The sequence below is a fragment of the Hipposideros armiger genome, unplaced genomic scaffold (genome assembly GCF_001890085.2).
Source record: "Hipposideros armiger isolate ML-2016 unplaced genomic scaffold, ASM189008v1 scaffold_430, whole genome shotgun sequence".
Lineage (NCBI taxonomy): Eukaryota > Metazoa > Chordata > Mammalia > Chiroptera > Hipposideridae > Hipposideros > Hipposideros armiger.
Genome location: NW_017731780.1, coordinates 607,492 through 624,908, shown reverse-complemented (window position 1 = coordinate 624,908; position 17,417 = coordinate 607,492). Strand labels below are relative to the sequence as shown.

Genomic DNA, 17,417 nt, shown 5'->3' with positions numbered 1-17,417 from the left:
TGAGCGGACTTCCAGATGGAGTGACCAGATGACACACTTCTGGCCAATAAGGCAGAGACTGAAGTCTGTTGACCCTTCCCTCTTCTTCCTGCTTTGGACATGGACTGGAAGCAGGAGCTGCAGTAGACAGCTTGTGATTTTGAAGGAAGGGCAAAGTGAATTGCAGCCATATCAGCTTTCACACTGCAGGGCACTGAGCCTGGGCCAGCAGCCTTCTACCTCCTGAGTTCTTGTTACGTAAGACAAACAAATCCCTATTTGTTTGGACTTCCAAAATCAGGTGACCTTGCAGCTGAACACACTTCTAACTGGATATCCAAATGCAACATACTATATATCCCTCTTGGAACTTCAGAATGCACGTTAGACTATTCAAGGACTGAGAAATACTCAAGAGAAGAAATCTGTGGAGTTTTGTTTACTATATCATCTCCTAAACCCATTTGCTCAAGGAGCCCTTTTCTTCCTGTGTTAACTATTACTATCTCACATCCTTGCTTTTCAAAGTGTGACTCCTAGAGCAGCAGCGTTTGTATCGTCTGGAAACTTGTTCAAAAACCAGAATCTTAAGGCCCCAGCCCAGAATCATCATCTACATTTTTAATAAGAACCCCCGGTGATTTGTATGCTATTAAAGGTGAAGAAGCACCGCTTCAGAAAACACTGGTTCAAGGATAAAGTATAACTACTAACTAACATCTTTATGTGACTCGTTATTTCAAGACATCTATTATTATTGTCCCTTAATGCCTGTTTCACGAATAATCACAGCTAGTTCTTACTGCCTGCTAACTTTGTGCAGGGCATTATTCTAAGTACTTTACTCGTGTAATTTTCACTTAAGCCTATGAGGCAGGTAGTATTATAATCTTCATCTTACAGATGAGATAGCTGAGGTTCAGAGAAGTTAAGTAGCCTACTCAAGGTCACACAGCTGTGAAGTGGCAGCATCATTGGTTTAAGCCATAAAGATCACTAAGTGATAGTGCCTCTCAAATCATTTTTTGTTTCCATGCACTTTCATGCTTTGTGTACTTCACACAAGGGATTCCCTCTGCCTGCAATGATTTCCCACGTACTCCTAATTAAAAGATCTTAGCTCAAAAAGTTTGTTCTTCCTGGAACCTTTTTTTTTTTTTTTTAGCTGAGCCATCCTGCTACCTATTGGCAGCTCAGCGGCTGCTCAGCTCGGGCTGGACTTGAACCGACTGGAACCTTTTCTGATCCTCTCCCCCGAAGCCAGGTCAGGTCCCCTGCTATACAGTCCCCGGGTACATATTTTTCCTTCATGCTTACCAGCTTTTAAAATATTTATATGTTTGTGATTATATGATTAGTGTACGTCTTTATTTAAAAAACAAAAAACAAAACCCCCAAAAACAACCCTGAGCTTCATGTGGACTTCAACTGTATGTAGCCTCTGTGCGTGACACTTTTGGTACTCAAATGTTTTGGGGTAACAGCTTGCCTTTAGTCATGCTTTTACTCTCACTTGAAGGGTTCTCTGTCCACCTCACCTATCCAAATTCTATCCAGAACAACCTGTAGCACGGTGGCAAAACATTACATTCAGCATCAGAAGACTTGGATTGACGTCCTTGTTCCCCTATTTATTTATTAGCTTTGTAACTTTGAGCAGTCACAAAATCTCAGATCCATAAATTGTTGGCTCTGTTAAATGGGGATAATAATACTTCACAGGATTGGTATAAGACAGGCATCTGAAAGAAGAGTATAACCTGCATAAACATCCTAAAAATATGAGATAGTATTTTATAGTGAGTGATTAAGATCCTGGGTTGTGTTTACAAGAGTTTCAGCTCTGTAGTCAGAAACCTGAGTTCATATCCCTACTCATAATATTTATTATCCATGTAGTTGATTTGGCCAATCCATTGTTTGCTGGATTTTGTTCATGTGTATTTTCCAACTGCATTCGTACATAATTTATTGTGCATTTATGCTTGTATTATCTCCCAAGTTGTGGCATATATTCTATGCTTTTTATTTTTTGTTCAACATAAGCTCTTATCATAGCCCTCTGTACATAGGAGTTCAGTCAATATTAACATAATATACATTTATTTGGTGAATATCATATATTTGCTGTACTGAAATGACATTAAGTATTAAAATCAAGTTGAGAATTAAAAGTAATACACATCACAATTATGATGGCGATCATATATCTACGTGTTCAGAATTGCTATTTTTCAAATCACTTTAAACCAAGATGAATTGCAGAAATGAAAGCCCACAAGGGACAATTAAACAATATTTGGAATAAAATCATTTGGCCTAATTTTCATAACCACGGATTTCAAAGAATACCACCATCCATGCCAAGTGTGCCAGATAATCCCGTTGTCGGTTTCAGCGCGATAGGAGCCTGGGTAATATAAACCATTCAGGTTTGCAGAGTGACATCTAGTGGGAGAAAAAAATAAACACAGAACAATCAGAATAGAAAAATATCCTTCTAATTCCCTTTTTTTTTTTGCTAGCAAATGATCAAAAACATTTTAACTATGAATTCTTCCATCTTTCAGATAAGAAAATATCAGTTTTCAAAAGCTAAGCTATTTCTACAAAAGATGTTAGTTTGTTGTTGTTTTTTTAATGTGGATTTTACTGCATTAACAAATCTGAGAATACAAGGCAGGACACTGGTAGTGTATTGATAAAGAAGCACCTCTGTTCTTAATAGCCTTTAAACAAACAAACAAACAAAAATCCCAAGCAAGCAAAAACATAACCTTGTAACCTTCAGCCTTAGTAAGAGTGATTTGGGTTAACAGAGTACAGTGCTGTGCTGCCAGCTTTCCTGGATAATTTGCAGTTACACATTCACCCATCTGCTGCCAAAACTTAGATTTCATAATTCAAACTTTCTTCCTCCCTTTTTTAAAATCTCTAGCGTAGCAATCATTTTAACCTCAAGGGTAAGTAAACAAAGCCTAAACCCACCATTTAAAGTTTTACCAGCCATCAACCAATAATCATTTGTCCAAGTTGCTAAGTTAATTTTTTACTCTAATATATTGCTCCAATCTATTGTGGATAAGTGGGTTAGGTTATCATAAATTTTAAAATGCCTCCCTTCCTCCTTTAAAATATGTAAAATTTGTCCCTGATATGGATAAACTAGGAGTATGTGATCATTTTCTGTGTGCCATTATGAAATGAATTGCTACATATTTCTTTACTGATATAATATAACCAATGAAAAGATGTCAGGCATTAGAATATAAAGAGAACATTCACAAAGGATAGTTCTGAAAAAATCTATGGAAAGCACCCACATTATTGAATTAAAAAAACATATAATTTACCCATAAATGAGGAGTGTTGGGTTGGATCACCTACCAGCTTAGTGACTCACCCCTGCTGACCATCCTGACTGTCCTCCTAATTTAAATAGATGTAACTAATCGAAACCATGTATACTAAATCTGCAAGTGTCAAGAACGTACTGTGTTTTTAAAACTGCATGGAAAGTACTGTCAAAAAAGCAAACACTCCTCTAAATTGGGCCTCCAGAATCTGTACCTTGGTGTGTCTCCATCTTCCTAGAGACATCTACTACATATACATTTTTATTTGGTCTGTGATTTGAATCTCATTAGGAATTGACTGTATGGTCAACAGAGGAAACCTTAGTTATTTTGAGACCAATTTTCCAGCATCTTTCGGTTTCTAGAACAGCCTGGACTTGGAACTCGATCGGGAGATGGTTGGGGCTCCCCTGGCGAAGAAGTAGGTGTGAGCACCCACATGAAATGTTATGCTACACGAGCAAAGCAGAGAAGACACCAACACCCTGTGACTGGTTTGCTATGTGGAGAAAGAACACCTCGTAGGTGGGTGATAATTATGAAGTGCCCACATTTCATTTAAATTAGAAAAACTATGGGGCTGAAAAAAATAATGAGGATGATAAAGTTAACCTTAGCAGGCATGATAGAAGCTACATCAAGCTTCTGGGACAATTGGCTTTTTCTCTAGCTTTGCTAATTTTCTGCTTGCACAGCCTTATCATCATCTCCTTTGACTCCAAGGATGATGCAGCCAGGCCCCCTAAGGGCCTCCAGCTACTGAACTGCCTTTGTCCTCCTTGAACCCCTATCTTTAAAGTCAAGTAAATCATTTATTTTCCCAGGTTAATATGTGTGCCAGTTGTCACTCAGGCATGATACAAGCCAATCAACTGAAAAGGTACACAGTTTTGATCTTATGGTAACATTAGCTGATTGTCATTTCTGCAAATGGAATTCTGTTCCAAATCAAACATTAAGGGATGCTTGCGATTTTGTGAATTATAGGAAGTTTTACCTAACGCTGATCATTTTTACATAATGCTAACTTAGAAGGACCAGGAGAAGAAAAATGAGGAGAAAGAGAAGGTAAGAAAAATGGTTTCTAAAAGAACAAGAAAACCACTGGAGACAAGACTGCCATTTATCTTTGATTTGCTAAATAGGAAAGATAGCTTTGTTTCTCTGTCCCCTTTCACTGCTGTATGTGCTCCAGTTCCCAAAACCTAAATGGACTCACACTTTTAGAAAAGCAAAATCCAGAGAAAATACTGTTTTTACAACTGCTTAGATTCAACTTGGTACTACCTAGAGCTAGCTGTATCTTCATAGAATCTACAATTCTAAATCAGCACCTCACAATAACTGATGCTCATAATGAGAACTCCTGTGATTTTAGGGAAAATTAACATATGTCTGGTATACCTCCACTTAATAAGATAGAGGACTCTTAAATGCTTTAAAAGTGCTTATATAACAAAAAATGTCAACATTTGGATTGTGGAACTTAAATGGCTAGTCCTTAATTACATAGAAAACCTGACATTTCAGAAATATTCACTTACGAAAAATTCTGTAATGGAAAGTTTCAATGTCCAGATATTTTGAAATGGCCCCTGTCTTCCAAAGAGAAAAGATGTTCAAAACTCATGTACTGCCTAACAGTTTGAGCACATCTGCTTTGCAGATACACCAGGCCCATTGGGTTATTATTAAGGAAGATTCTATGAAGCTTCCATTCCTGCCTTAAATTTGTGATTACAACAAAGGGAGCTGTCTGGAAACCATCTTGGGTGGAGACGACTTAAAGGAATCAGGAGCATCTGGCCTAGAGAAGAGAAAATACTAATAAATACAATAAATATCTTCTCATTCAGTGCCCAAAAAGTTATCTTGAAAAGAAATTATAATTACCCTGCCGTTACTAGGAAAAAAAACTGATGAAGTAAAAGTTGACAAATTTNCTTGAAAAGAAATTATAATTACCCTGCCGTTACCAGGAAAAAAACTGGTGAAGTAAAAGGTGACAAATTTCAGGTTAATAGAAGAAAGAAGTACAGTCAATAATAGAATGATCTTGCTGATAAAGTAACACTGAAATATTCAATCAGAGAGTGAAATTAGGTTTCAGGGATATTGTAGAGGAAATTTCTGCACTGGGAGGAGCTTGGATTCAATGATTTCATGAAAGTCACAGTAATTGAAAAGTAGTATTACATAGAAAAATTTACAACAATAACATGGCCATTTCGTATGATAGGAAAAGGTGAAGAGCTACTTGAGGATTAGAATGCTGAAAATATTTTTCCTGTGTGTAGATGCTCTGTATTTCTTCATGCAATTTGTGGCCTACTCTTTATGATAACTCACCCATAATTCAGGTTGCAAACACTCTTTGTAAAAGTAGTAATTTGATATATTTCCATGACATACCTTGCAAGCTTTACTAAGGTACACAATGAACAAATCCTCAAAATACTTCATCACTGAAGAATTCTAATAAAGATGATTGCTTAATAATACCAGTATGACAAGGAAGACCAACATTACCTCACACGGGGATTATAATTAATGCCCACCAGGGAGATATCATCAACGCCATTACAACTATGCTTATAAAATGTCAAACCTGTTGAACCACCAGCCGGACTGATCTTCTTCTGCACAGTTCCCTTCATAGTTGTCATTATCTCTGTCCCATGTGCTGAATTTCATGTTTTGGTGACTACCCCACCATTGCATCTCAGGGTGAAAATTTACGCCAAGTGCATCTCCAGCAGTTCCAGAATATTCCCCGATATTCAACTCATAGGAATTCTAAGGAACAGAGACAACTTCTGTCAGTTGTCACTATTTTTAAAATAGGCTTATTTAATAAATAAAAGAATAGGTTCTATTGTATATTTTTTGTTTCCACTAACTTCAGGGCTTATCTTGTATGTTTTCGGCATAATTTGTGGGACTTATTTGAAAATTTTGTACCTTTTCATCTCCAACTTTGAAATTTTTATATTGGGCATAATTGCTATTTTTTTCAAAATCTGCAAGGTCGATTTTTAAAGTGTAGTCTCCTGGAAAAGAAAATAACAACAAGAAATTTAATTTAAATGTGTGAGGTGACACTGACTTACTGAGGCTTAAAAACAATTCATAGTTCTATTTTACTTAGACTATTTCTCTCTTCCAAGGGTCAGTTTTTCAAAGAATAAACAGTGACCCCATTGTATTTACAACATGAAATGTTTTGTTGTGCATTTTACTTGAAAAAATTATGGACACAATATTAAAGGCAGAAAATTTCTACTAGATCTATCATAGGTGAAAAGCTAGTGCAATTTACTTGGCAAAGGACAACAGAAAAATATCATTTAGTTAATAAATGAAGAAATCTAACAACAAAAGAAAAGAAGTTTTAAGAAGTTTAAATGCTTATCTTCTTTTCCGTAAGAATGTTGATCTTAAATATAAATAATGACTAAATAGTTGGTATCTTCTGTAATCATCTTTTCTTCATTCTCTCCTCATTTGCAAATAACAAAGGCTATTTTTCAGAAACAGAACTACTGCCTGGAACATAGGAAGTTATAAATCAAACTAAACGTTAAATAATGCCTGTTCTATCCTACTACTTTGATAAATAATATTTCACGATGACCTGTAAGACCATGTTTGAATTTAGAATCTTAGACTCCTCAGGATTCCAGGCCAGAACATGGAGGCCCAGGAGAGAGCGGCCCTGAGCCCCATCACTCAGGCCTGGTGTATGGTCTGCCTCCTTTCTCCTCCCGCACTGTCTCCATCACATACAGCAAGAGGCCTTATCCACACTTGTGGACTTTCCAGGCTGAACACCTAAGCTCTGTTTACACCCACAATAAAAGCTGTTCTCTCACATCCCCTCAGGCTTAAGGGAGCACACACCAGCAGCAACACCTTCCCACAGGACAGATGGGGAGGCATGAATGGGTCCTGGAGACAAGCTCATGGGTGTTTGGAAAGCTGGATTCTCCATTACTGGGGTGCGTCTAGGAGGGATGTGGGCCTTTGTGAGCCTTGGCACTTTGACTTCACAGATTCCTTGTCCCATGGAGCTCTCTAAAATGGGGTTCCATGGAAGAGCCCCTAGAACCTGATAGAAAGGCAGCAAAGCGTATATGAACCAAGACTATGAAGTGGACGAGAGGGGAGCAGTAAGGCAGGCTGTTAGCTCTCCGAAAACTGCTTTGTATCATAGAAGAAATACAAAATCAGTCTCAATTCTTCAGGTAGTCATCTGAATATCTCTTGGTCATTAAGTGAATAAAAACGCAATTATATTTCTAAATGTAATTTCTAAATTAACCTTATTGCAAACACCTCCCATCAAAATTTGTGAAATGGGGATAAAGCTATTTTCAGAAGCAATTCCTTAGCCCTGAGTGTTCTCATAATTAAAGAATGCAGGGACACAGGCACTGATTTTCCTTGAGATAATGTGATATGTGGTTGTGAAGCCTTGAACTGATAAATGCATTTTTTTTCTACCATAAGAGTAGCCAGACTGAACACTAATCAAAACATGAAGGGGAAGCAGATGTGTTGACCAAGTGCATCTGGGTGAATAAGCATTTAATAATAACTTGAAAAACAAAAAGTATGAATATTGTGTATTTAGAAAGCGCCAAGGGTGACTTTTTTGAGGTTTTCATAATTTCAATAAGAAACCATATACATATTAATATGTGAAAAAAACAGAAGCTGGTATGATAAGTGTTATACGTCTATCATAAAACACTTAAAAGTAGGATAATAAGTATGTTGAAAGTTAGAAAGCATTGGACACAAGGACAAACAAAGTATTAGGCTTCTAAGATTATTTTTAGACAAATATTGAACTCCAGTTAAAGGTATCCATGTAAAAGTATATGGGGGGCTTTTACAGATGTCTTCAATTTACTTTGAAATGTGTCAAAAAAATAAAATGAATTGATGATGGACAGATATGGGATAAGAACAAGCATCATAACATGTTAATGTAGAATTTAAGTGCCAGGTTGAAACATCTTTCAGCTTTGCTGTATCTTTGAAATTTTCAAAATAAAATTAGAAGGGGAATGGAAACAAGGACATTCAGTATAGTATGGTTTTGATGGCAACAACAGCCCCAATTTCCCCAATTCTTCACCTTCCCCTGATAGCAATTCTACTTTGTAACGCCTCCCGTTAAGTTGATTTTCTTTCTCCTTACATCTGAGCTGGTCCTTTCACCAACACAAAGCAGTGAAAATTATTGTGTGCCAATTCTAGGGCTCAAGAGACTTATGTGCTTCCACTCTCTCTCAGAATTCTGTCTGTGCTACAAGTCCGAGTCCAGGCTAGCTCCCTGGAGGATGAGCGACCATGTGGAGCAGAGCTGAATTGTTCCATCTGAGGCCAACCTAGAAGAGCCAGCCTCTAGCTGACTAGAAGGTTGATAACAGACTCATGAGCAGGCCCAGCCAAGACCAGTGGAGCACAGCGCTGATTAGTAAAGCCACCCAGCCAACTTGTAGATCTGTGAGAAATAATACATGGTTGTTGTTTTAAGCCACTACATTTTTGAAGTGGCTTATTACACAGTATTATTGTGGCAATAGATAACTGTACAGTATATCTATATTTTGAGTCACTCAAGGCATGAAAAAAAGAATGACTATGACTTTACATTTCTTTCTCAGAAATAGAAAACATAGATGAGAAATTCCCCACCCACAGCCCAGGTCTAGTTCCTTCACCTCCATTCTTAGGTTTAAGCAGTCACATTTTGCAAAGGGATGGTTTTACCGAAAAGGGATCATTGTCAGCTGCAAATCACAGTAGTTACTGAGTTATTTCTATCACCTATGATTTAGTGAAAAACATTTTAGTGTTGTTTTATTGTATTTCAAATGAATTTGATACTAGGTAAATCTTACCTTGAGTGGTTAACAAGTGAAGATTTTTATTACCCAGCCAATATTCGCCGTTTTTTTGGACAAAATTTCCAAAGCCATTTTCATAGTCATCCCAGCCTCTAAAACATTTAAAGTGAAAGCTGATTTTAGCAAAATCCCAAATAGACCTATACAGTACCCAAGGTGCTCACAACCCCGCACTGCTGTTCCCAGCTCCCACTCCCAATATTTTCTTGATTAGCTAATACACTTTCAGTATTCTTATTTAGAGAGTGAAATTCTGTCTAATTAATAAATTCCAGAATAGTACAAAAAGATTTACTTATTATGAATCTCACATTTGCTACTCCAGACAAATCCTTATGTCGTAATTAACACACCTGCTAAAGTTCTCACTGCCGTCGGATCGTCTCTGAATTACAGTCCATCCTCCTCCATCAGACATGTCACAATAAACAGAGAATTCTGCTAGGCTCTGGAGAGGTTTGATTTTGTAAAATCCACTGCGCTTGTACCCATCATTGAAAATCTCCGAACAATCTGTTTGCAAAACAAGGTAATGTAATATTTGTTATGTGTTGTTTTTTTTTTAATAAAGGGAGCCTCTGAATATGATTAGTGAATACTAATGGAGACAGATAAACACATGATGTAGACAATCAGCTCTTTAAATTTGCCTCTTGTACATCTCCCAGTGGATATTAGAAAAGTCTTATTTCTTTTCCTAGTATTTAATTATCATCTGACACCTTAATATAATCATGGAAAATAAAGAGTGAAATAGAGATCTGGTTTGCCATTTATAATTTTTATGGAAAACAATTTTTTAAAATTATATGTGTTCGGTTAATTACAGTATATATATATATATATACATATATATATATATATATGGAACTTATATATATATGGAACTTATATATATGTGGAACTTATATATATATATAATATATATAGATGGAACTTATAGCTTTATCAGACAATAGTGGAAATTCTGTCTCTTATGAAGCTAAAATGAAAGTAGAAATAAAACACCAAACAAATAATCTAATATGGGCTATCTTGGCTTAGAGCATTATAAATCCTTCAGAAATTTTGGACAGGAATTCAAAATAGTCCTCTTCTTGTTAGATTGTTACAACCTCTCAGTCTCACCAGAGTTTTTACTACCCCACTGAAATTTCTAACAGTCCATGTATTCTTAGATATTTTTGCTGAAAACTGCAAGTGTCTGCTATTCCTTGTATCCTAGCATTCTTCTTTTCCACTGGATTTCTTTCACCATTGAAGCTAACATAGCTACCAATTTGTCATCAAAAAGCAGCATCTGTTTCTTAAGCCACTTGAGGGTGACATAAATTAATATTGGGTTGTCGGAAAAGTCATGATGTATTTTTTTTTGTGTTTTTCATTGCAAAAATGCATCATGACTTTTCTGACAATCCAATATTACTGGGTCTCACCTAGGCTGTTCTTTACAGACTTAGAGAATGTGGCAAGAATGGACTTCGCTATTGTTTAGATGACCAGGAAACTGTGTTTTAGGGTAGTTGAAATAGTGGCCACTGTACAGAGATATTTTCAAGCCTACCCAGTCACAGATTTTGAATAAAAATACTATATTATGGTATCACTAACTTTCAAATTTTACCTTTATCATTTTGTTAATTTCCTGTCTAATTGTCTTCTCTTCCTGATTAAATAATTCCATTCTTTCAGCATATTTTTAAGTTCTTTCTTCCTTTCCATTGGTGCCAAATTGTCTACAATTCTGTTTTGTTATAAATAAAACATATTCCACATTAAATAAACTGAATAGGCAATAGGAAGCCGAAGACAAAAGAAAATAAAGAACCTCTGTCACTTTCTAAAGCCCTCCCCTAGCTGAGACCAATCATATACTACTGCTTTGGTGAGATGTTCATCTTTGTAATGATTTAAGCTTTATTCACGTATTTATTTTTGAGATTCAAAAGCCCAGTGTTTGTTATACATGCTGAACTATAAAAAAAAAAAAGATCCTGTTCTCCTGTTCTAGCAATTAAACATGAAGAAAAACAATGGGAAAATGATTACCCAAGTTCAATGTTGTTCAAAAGCTTACATCTTGTGGTCAAGTATATTGCAAACCACTTTTCATTAAAGTATGCACATTTTAACTTTTCTTATTAGAAAAGCTCTTTACTTACATTTAACCTCCTATCAAAATGCTGAATAGTGAAGACTCATAAGGCTCAGACTATTTTCCAGGCAAATATGGAAATAATTAGCTATAATGCTTGCCTCAGGAAAACTTTGTGAATATGGAGTTTTCAGCCAACATTTTTATTTGTTTTTATTTTATGCCAAATGTGAGTTTGTTTGTGTTTTTAAAAACCTTTCCTTCTTCCTAGAGGAAAATGTTAAATACAACTTAAGATCCAGAGGAAAACTTTTAACTGGAACAAAAGAAAAACAAACCAACCGACCAAGAAATAAATAGAAATTAAATAAGTGCCTGTAGTAAAATTGCTTATGACAGATAGGTTAAGAAGCCCGCCTTGGGAAACTGTGACTGACACTGTGATAGTAAAAAGTTGAAACAATGTCGAGTTTTAAATATTAACTAGATATTTACAACAATAATTTTTAAAATTTTATTAAATTTATTAGAGTGACATCTGTTAATAAAATTATATAGGTTTCAAATGTACAATTCTATAATACATCATCTGTATGTTGCATTGTGTGTTCACCACCCAAAGTCAAATCTCCTTCCATCACCATATATTTGACTCTATTTACCCTTTTCTACCTCTTTCCACCCTTTTTTCCCTCTGGTAACCACCATACTGTTATCTGTGTCTATGAGTTTTTGTTTGTTCATTCACTTGCTTTATAAAAACTTTTTATTAAATTTATTGGGTGACATTGGTTAGTAAAATTATATAGGCTTCAAAATGTACAGTTCTATAATACATCATCTGTATGTTGCATTGTGTGTTCACCACCCAGATTCAGTTCTCCTTCCATCACCATATATTTGACTGCTTTACCCACTTCTACCACCCTCTCCCCCCTTACCCTCTGGTAACCACTAAACTGTTGTCTGTGTCAATGGGTTTTTGTTTGTTTGTCTTGTTTTTTTGTTGCTTTCAGTTTTATATCCTACATATAAGTGAAATCATATGGTTCTCCATTTAGTGCATCATTGATGGTATAGTGGTGAGCAAAGCTGCCTTCTAAAACAATAAATTTTCAAGATGTTTGACCCACTCAACCCCCTGGAAGATAGGCAAGAGAGAGGCAGTGTTAAAGAGCTCTGTGTTGTGGGAGTTAGAAAGAAAAAAAGGATTTTTAGGTACTTACATAATACTAGAGTGAATCCAGGGCTTCCTGCCGGGTTTGACAAACATTGTGTGAAACTGGGTGAGGTAAATACTTTCTCTGATCATGCAGAAAACAAGCCATGTTGGAAGGCTGAATGTTTAAGCTTCATAAAGTGACAGGATAACATGCCAAATGGGCCTTTTCCCCTTGTCCCAGAATGGTAGCTGAGCTCAAAGCTAAGAACTAAAGGCTCTAAGTGACCCACATTGTAAACTCAAAGGAAAGGCCAGCAGGAGGTCAGCTTCCCCTCCACAGGGCATGCTGGGAAATGCCAGGACTGGCCCTGCCACCACCATTCTCAACTCCCAGGAGACAGAAGGAAACAGAAGAGGAGAAAGGAAGTTGGTTCCTTGGAGAGTGCAGTATTCTTGTAGGGTGGAGTGAGTGGGCTCCCTCCTCTGAAAACCAGGGAGAGATGATATACAGTAATGCCCCTTAATTATCCATGGTTTTGCTGTACACCGTTTAAGTTACCTGTGGTTAACTGCGTGGTCTGAAACTATTAAATAGAAACTTTCAGAAATAATTCCTAAGTCTTAAATTGTGTTCCATTCTGAAAAGCGAATGAAATCTCACAAATCCCACTCCGTCGTGCCTGGCTGTGAATCATCCCCTTGTCCAGCATCTCCATGTTGTAGGTGCTCCTCACCTGTTAGTCACTTAGTACCTTTCTCAGTGATCAGATCGACTGTCTCAGTACCGTGGTGCTTGTGTTCAAGCCACCCTGATTTTACTTAATAATGGCCCCAAAGCTCAAATAGTGTTGCTGAGCATTCGGAAATGCCAAAGAGAAACCATAAACTTCTTCCTCAGGGTGTGTACGTATAGGAAAAAACAAAGTATATATAGGGTTTGGCACTAGGGTTTCAGGCACACTGGGGGTCTTGGAATGTATTTCCTGCGAAAAGGTGGGGATATGCTACTCACATAGATAGATAGCTGGCATTTATTGATCTAAATGCTTTTGTAATCACGTTGTATAGAGCACCCGTGGAAGCTGTTAGAATGAGTTTTGTGTGAGCAAGAGTGACTCTATATTGCATGAGCAAGAGTAACTCCATTTTGGACATGCGCAGAGAACTCAGCAGACAACGTCCAGGGAACTGCCCAGTTGCTCTGGTAATTGGGTGTAACCAGCTATACTCCAAAGGCCTGCTACTGATGATAAGAGGACAGTGAGGTCACCGGCTGGCTACCCTGATAAGGTGACGTCAGAAAGGCCCTCAAAACTGCATAAAAACTAAGGACTTTTGCAGTTCAGAGAGCTGGTCTTGACTGAGAGGTGACCATGCTGTCGCTCGGCTCCAAGAACCCTCCACTCAGCTTTGTTCCACTCGGACCGAACCTCTGCTGGACTGACCTCCCAGACCAGTGCACTACCTGGACTCTGATTGACTTTGGGACTGGTTCGTTACTCTATTTTACCCAATTATTGTATTACTCTGTGTGCTTTACTGTTTGGTGTGTTGATGTTTGAGTAAAGAGCATATTGAAAGGCATTTAAGATCTTGCATGCTCTGTTTTTTGCTCGTGCCGCGGCTACCACAGAGGCCTCAGTCAGTGCCAGGTAGATCTCTCATGGGTTAGTCCTTCTGACTTGCAGGAAGAGACTGCAGCACGGACTGTGAGCCTAGCAGTCGCTCGTGACACATGTATACGCATATTAATTTATTTAATTTTTTCAACGAAGAAACAGATATTCTTATCATTTCTACTATACAGATGAGGAACGAGGCACATAGAGGTAAAGTAACTTTCCAAAGGCCACAGCTAGCAAGAGGGGCAGCTGGACTTTGAAACCAGGCTTCAGAGCTTACACCTCAGCCACAACACAGACTGCCTCAAGAGACTGCTTCATAACGTTTGGAGCTCCTGCAGAATTGGACAGGGCTAAGCCAGTGGTTTTGTTGGCTGAACAGATGTTATGATGCCATAGGCTGTTGTGATTGTCACCGATTAATGCAAATTTGGTACTATAATCTTTTAACTTAAGTGTGTAATTCAGTAGCACCCAAAAGCTTAAAAGAATGCATTTAATTATGTTCTATAGAAATCATGTTATTTGTAATAGTTTGCATAAATTGCTAAGTTGTATGTAATTAGGTATTTGCTACCATGAGAAGAAATAGAATTCAGAAAATAATTAACTTAGTAATACTATAGTAATTTGTAAATAAGAACAAAGAAATTTGTATTTCTATAGATCATATGCATGAATACTTAATTTTTTAAAATTTAAGGACATCAAAACCATAAGTTTTGGTATGAGCAAGTTCTTATAAATTTTATATAATACATATTATATATAATTAAATATAACATAGATGCTATAATATACTATATATTTTATTGAAATTTGTATGTTACATATTTTATTTGTCAAATGTTTGCCCTCGGTAGGCTCTCTAGTACTATTGCCTAGATGTTGAAAAATAAAGCACAATTGAACTGTATTTATATTTCATAGTTTATTCCTCCTTCTCCCTCATGCTTTCACCATATATGATGACTATTAAACATGGATCTACTAACTTATGGATTTTTTTTAGCTGTTATATCCAGAAGCAGTCATCTAGAATGTCTTCTATTATTACAAGTGTTATAATGTTATAAGAAACACACACACACACACAAAAACACTATAATGGCTTGTCTGGGTCCTGTCCATATGACTCTTCTACCCAATTCCTGCTTATGCAGTCAGTCTTGCTCTGTCTGACCTTGATAGTTTAATTTCTTAGTAACTGATTTCTTGCCTTACTCCTTGGTGACCTCTTGTTTCCTAAGGTCTGCTCCCACACTCAACACAGGGATCAGATTTTTAGCTCTTAAACTTCCGTCTTCTCATGACAGGTGGCACAATCCTAGGACCAAACACCCAATTGCAGGCCTCTGGCCATTATCGGATACTAGGATCTGTATTGACAACCTGCTCAGATTGTGTCTAAATAGATACCCTGAATCATGAGCTTGGTTTAGAATTTGGAATAATGGTACATCTCCTGCATCCATCAGTTTGTTGTCCTGGGGTCAGTTTTGTACCTAGTTTTGTATTCACATTCCTGTATGCTCATCCCTTGAATAACTAACCTGTTGCCTTCCTCTCAAGCTATTATTCAAATTACTAGCTTGTTCTACCCTAGGGGTCAGTTTGAAGTGTTTTCCCTCACTTTCTTTCACCTGATCTGTTCCACCAATTAAATTTTAAAAATACTGGGGGTGCCAAAAAACAATGTATACAAGTGGACACTTTGGTCAACGTTGCTCAAGCAGTAGTTCGCCGTAATCAGTAGTGTCTGGATGCTGATGGTAACCACTTTGCGCACCTCTTGTAATTGCAGAAGTCAAAGGTGACTTGTATTCATCTTTTGTTATCGGTATATATTGAGTATTACAATTTTAATAGTTTTCCTTTCTTAAAATGTGTATTTTTTTGGCACTCTCTGTATGTGTGGAACATTTACTCTATGCCAGTCACCATGGTAGGTGCTGAAAATATTAAGCACGTAGTGACATGACTCTATGATAAGTACTAAGATAGAAAAATAGAGGATGCTTTTGGAGTGCATAGAAGTGGTGCTTAATCTAGACTTCAGGGTCAGGAAAAGTTTCTTGAAGAGCTAAACTGGGATCAGAAGACTGTATAGTATGAATCAGCCCAGGGGGAAGGGATTGAGTTCTCGATAGAGAAAGAGACAAATACAACGTTCCAAAGGCTCAGGTGAGCAGGATGCTGCTGAGAAACTGAAATAAATTTAGTGTCCCTGGAATGTATTATAACATGCAAAAGTGACACATGACAACAGGTAATGTCCAAATTCTGGTTCCACCATATACATCTAACACCATATCTATGCTGCTTCCACAAAGCCAGCACACTCATAATACTAGCAACCTCTCTGCCAGAGCAACTGCCTCCATCACCAAACACACTTTCAACTCCTTATGGTTCCACTTCAAGTCCCTGTGGTCTAGAAGAGGGGCCATCCTTGGAATCAAAGACTCTCCCTCAAGCATTTTTATATTCTCTTCTCTCTCTTCTTCTTGTACCACCCCCACTTTCCTCTTTTCTCTAGCTTTGATCATGCACTTGGGGGTTTTCATCTCTGCTTCCTCTGATCTTTCCTCCCCCACACCTGACCCCCTTTCTGACCTAGATGGCGAGAGAGAGAGAGAGAGAGAGAGAGAGAGAGAGAGAGAGAGAGAGAGAGAGAGAGAGAGAGCGCAAGCCATACAGGGCTGAGGGTGACAGCAACAAATTCAAGGTCATGTGGGAGGCTGTGTCAAATTTAAATGGCAGAAATTTTATACCTATCTTCCCCAAGGAAATTGGAGTGGGAGAGAAATGGATATGATAGAGAAATCTGTTGATTTTTGTCAGGATCCCTTCCTAGTGTTATATCTAGTTTCTTGCGTAACACAATTTACCTTTGAAACATTAAAAAAAAAATGATAGCGATACTTACGAGCGCATACTGTGTGCCAGGCACAGTTCTAAATGTTTTACATGTATTCATTCATTTAATCCTCACAACAATCCTATAAGCTAGCCACCATTATTATCTGCATTCTACAGCTGAGCAAACTGAGGAAGAGAGAAGATAACTCGTCTGAGGGAAATGCGGCTAGCAGTGCCACAATCCATTCTCTAAACAATAGGCAAGTCAGTCAAGCTTGGTTTTAAAATAGATTGCTAACGTGTTTAGGTGACAAAGAGCAGGGACATCCAGAGCGGCGGATCCAGGCCCTTTGTGATGGAGCCCAGAATTGGTGTATACTCTCCTCACTGTCACTATCACAACCTCTGCTGTTCCCCAAGGAA

The 17,417-nt window shown here is 37.5% G+C and overlaps 1 protein-coding gene across 2 annotated transcripts in view; it reads right to left on the bottom strand.

Moving 5' to 3' along the window:
• Positions 1-2,063: 2,063 nt before the first annotated feature.
• The window catches only part of FGL1 (fibrinogen like 1), a 30,514-nt gene continuing 15,160 nt past the window's right edge, over positions 2,064-17,417 (bottom strand). For both annotated transcript variants that reach the window (XM_019664753.1, XM_019664754.1), the window contains exons 4-8: positions 9,607-9,766; positions 9,248-9,345; positions 6,297-6,385; positions 5,944-6,131; positions 2,064-2,427 (exon numbers count right to left, since the gene is read on the bottom strand). In XM_019664753.1, coding sequence (XP_019520298.1) covers positions 2,268-2,427; positions 5,944-6,131; positions 6,297-6,385; positions 9,248-9,345; positions 9,607-9,766 — 695 coding nt within the window. In that variant the 3' untranslated portion in view covers positions 2,064-2,267. The remainder of the gene's footprint in view (positions 2,428-5,943; positions 6,132-6,296; positions 6,386-9,247; positions 9,346-9,606; positions 9,767-17,417) is intronic.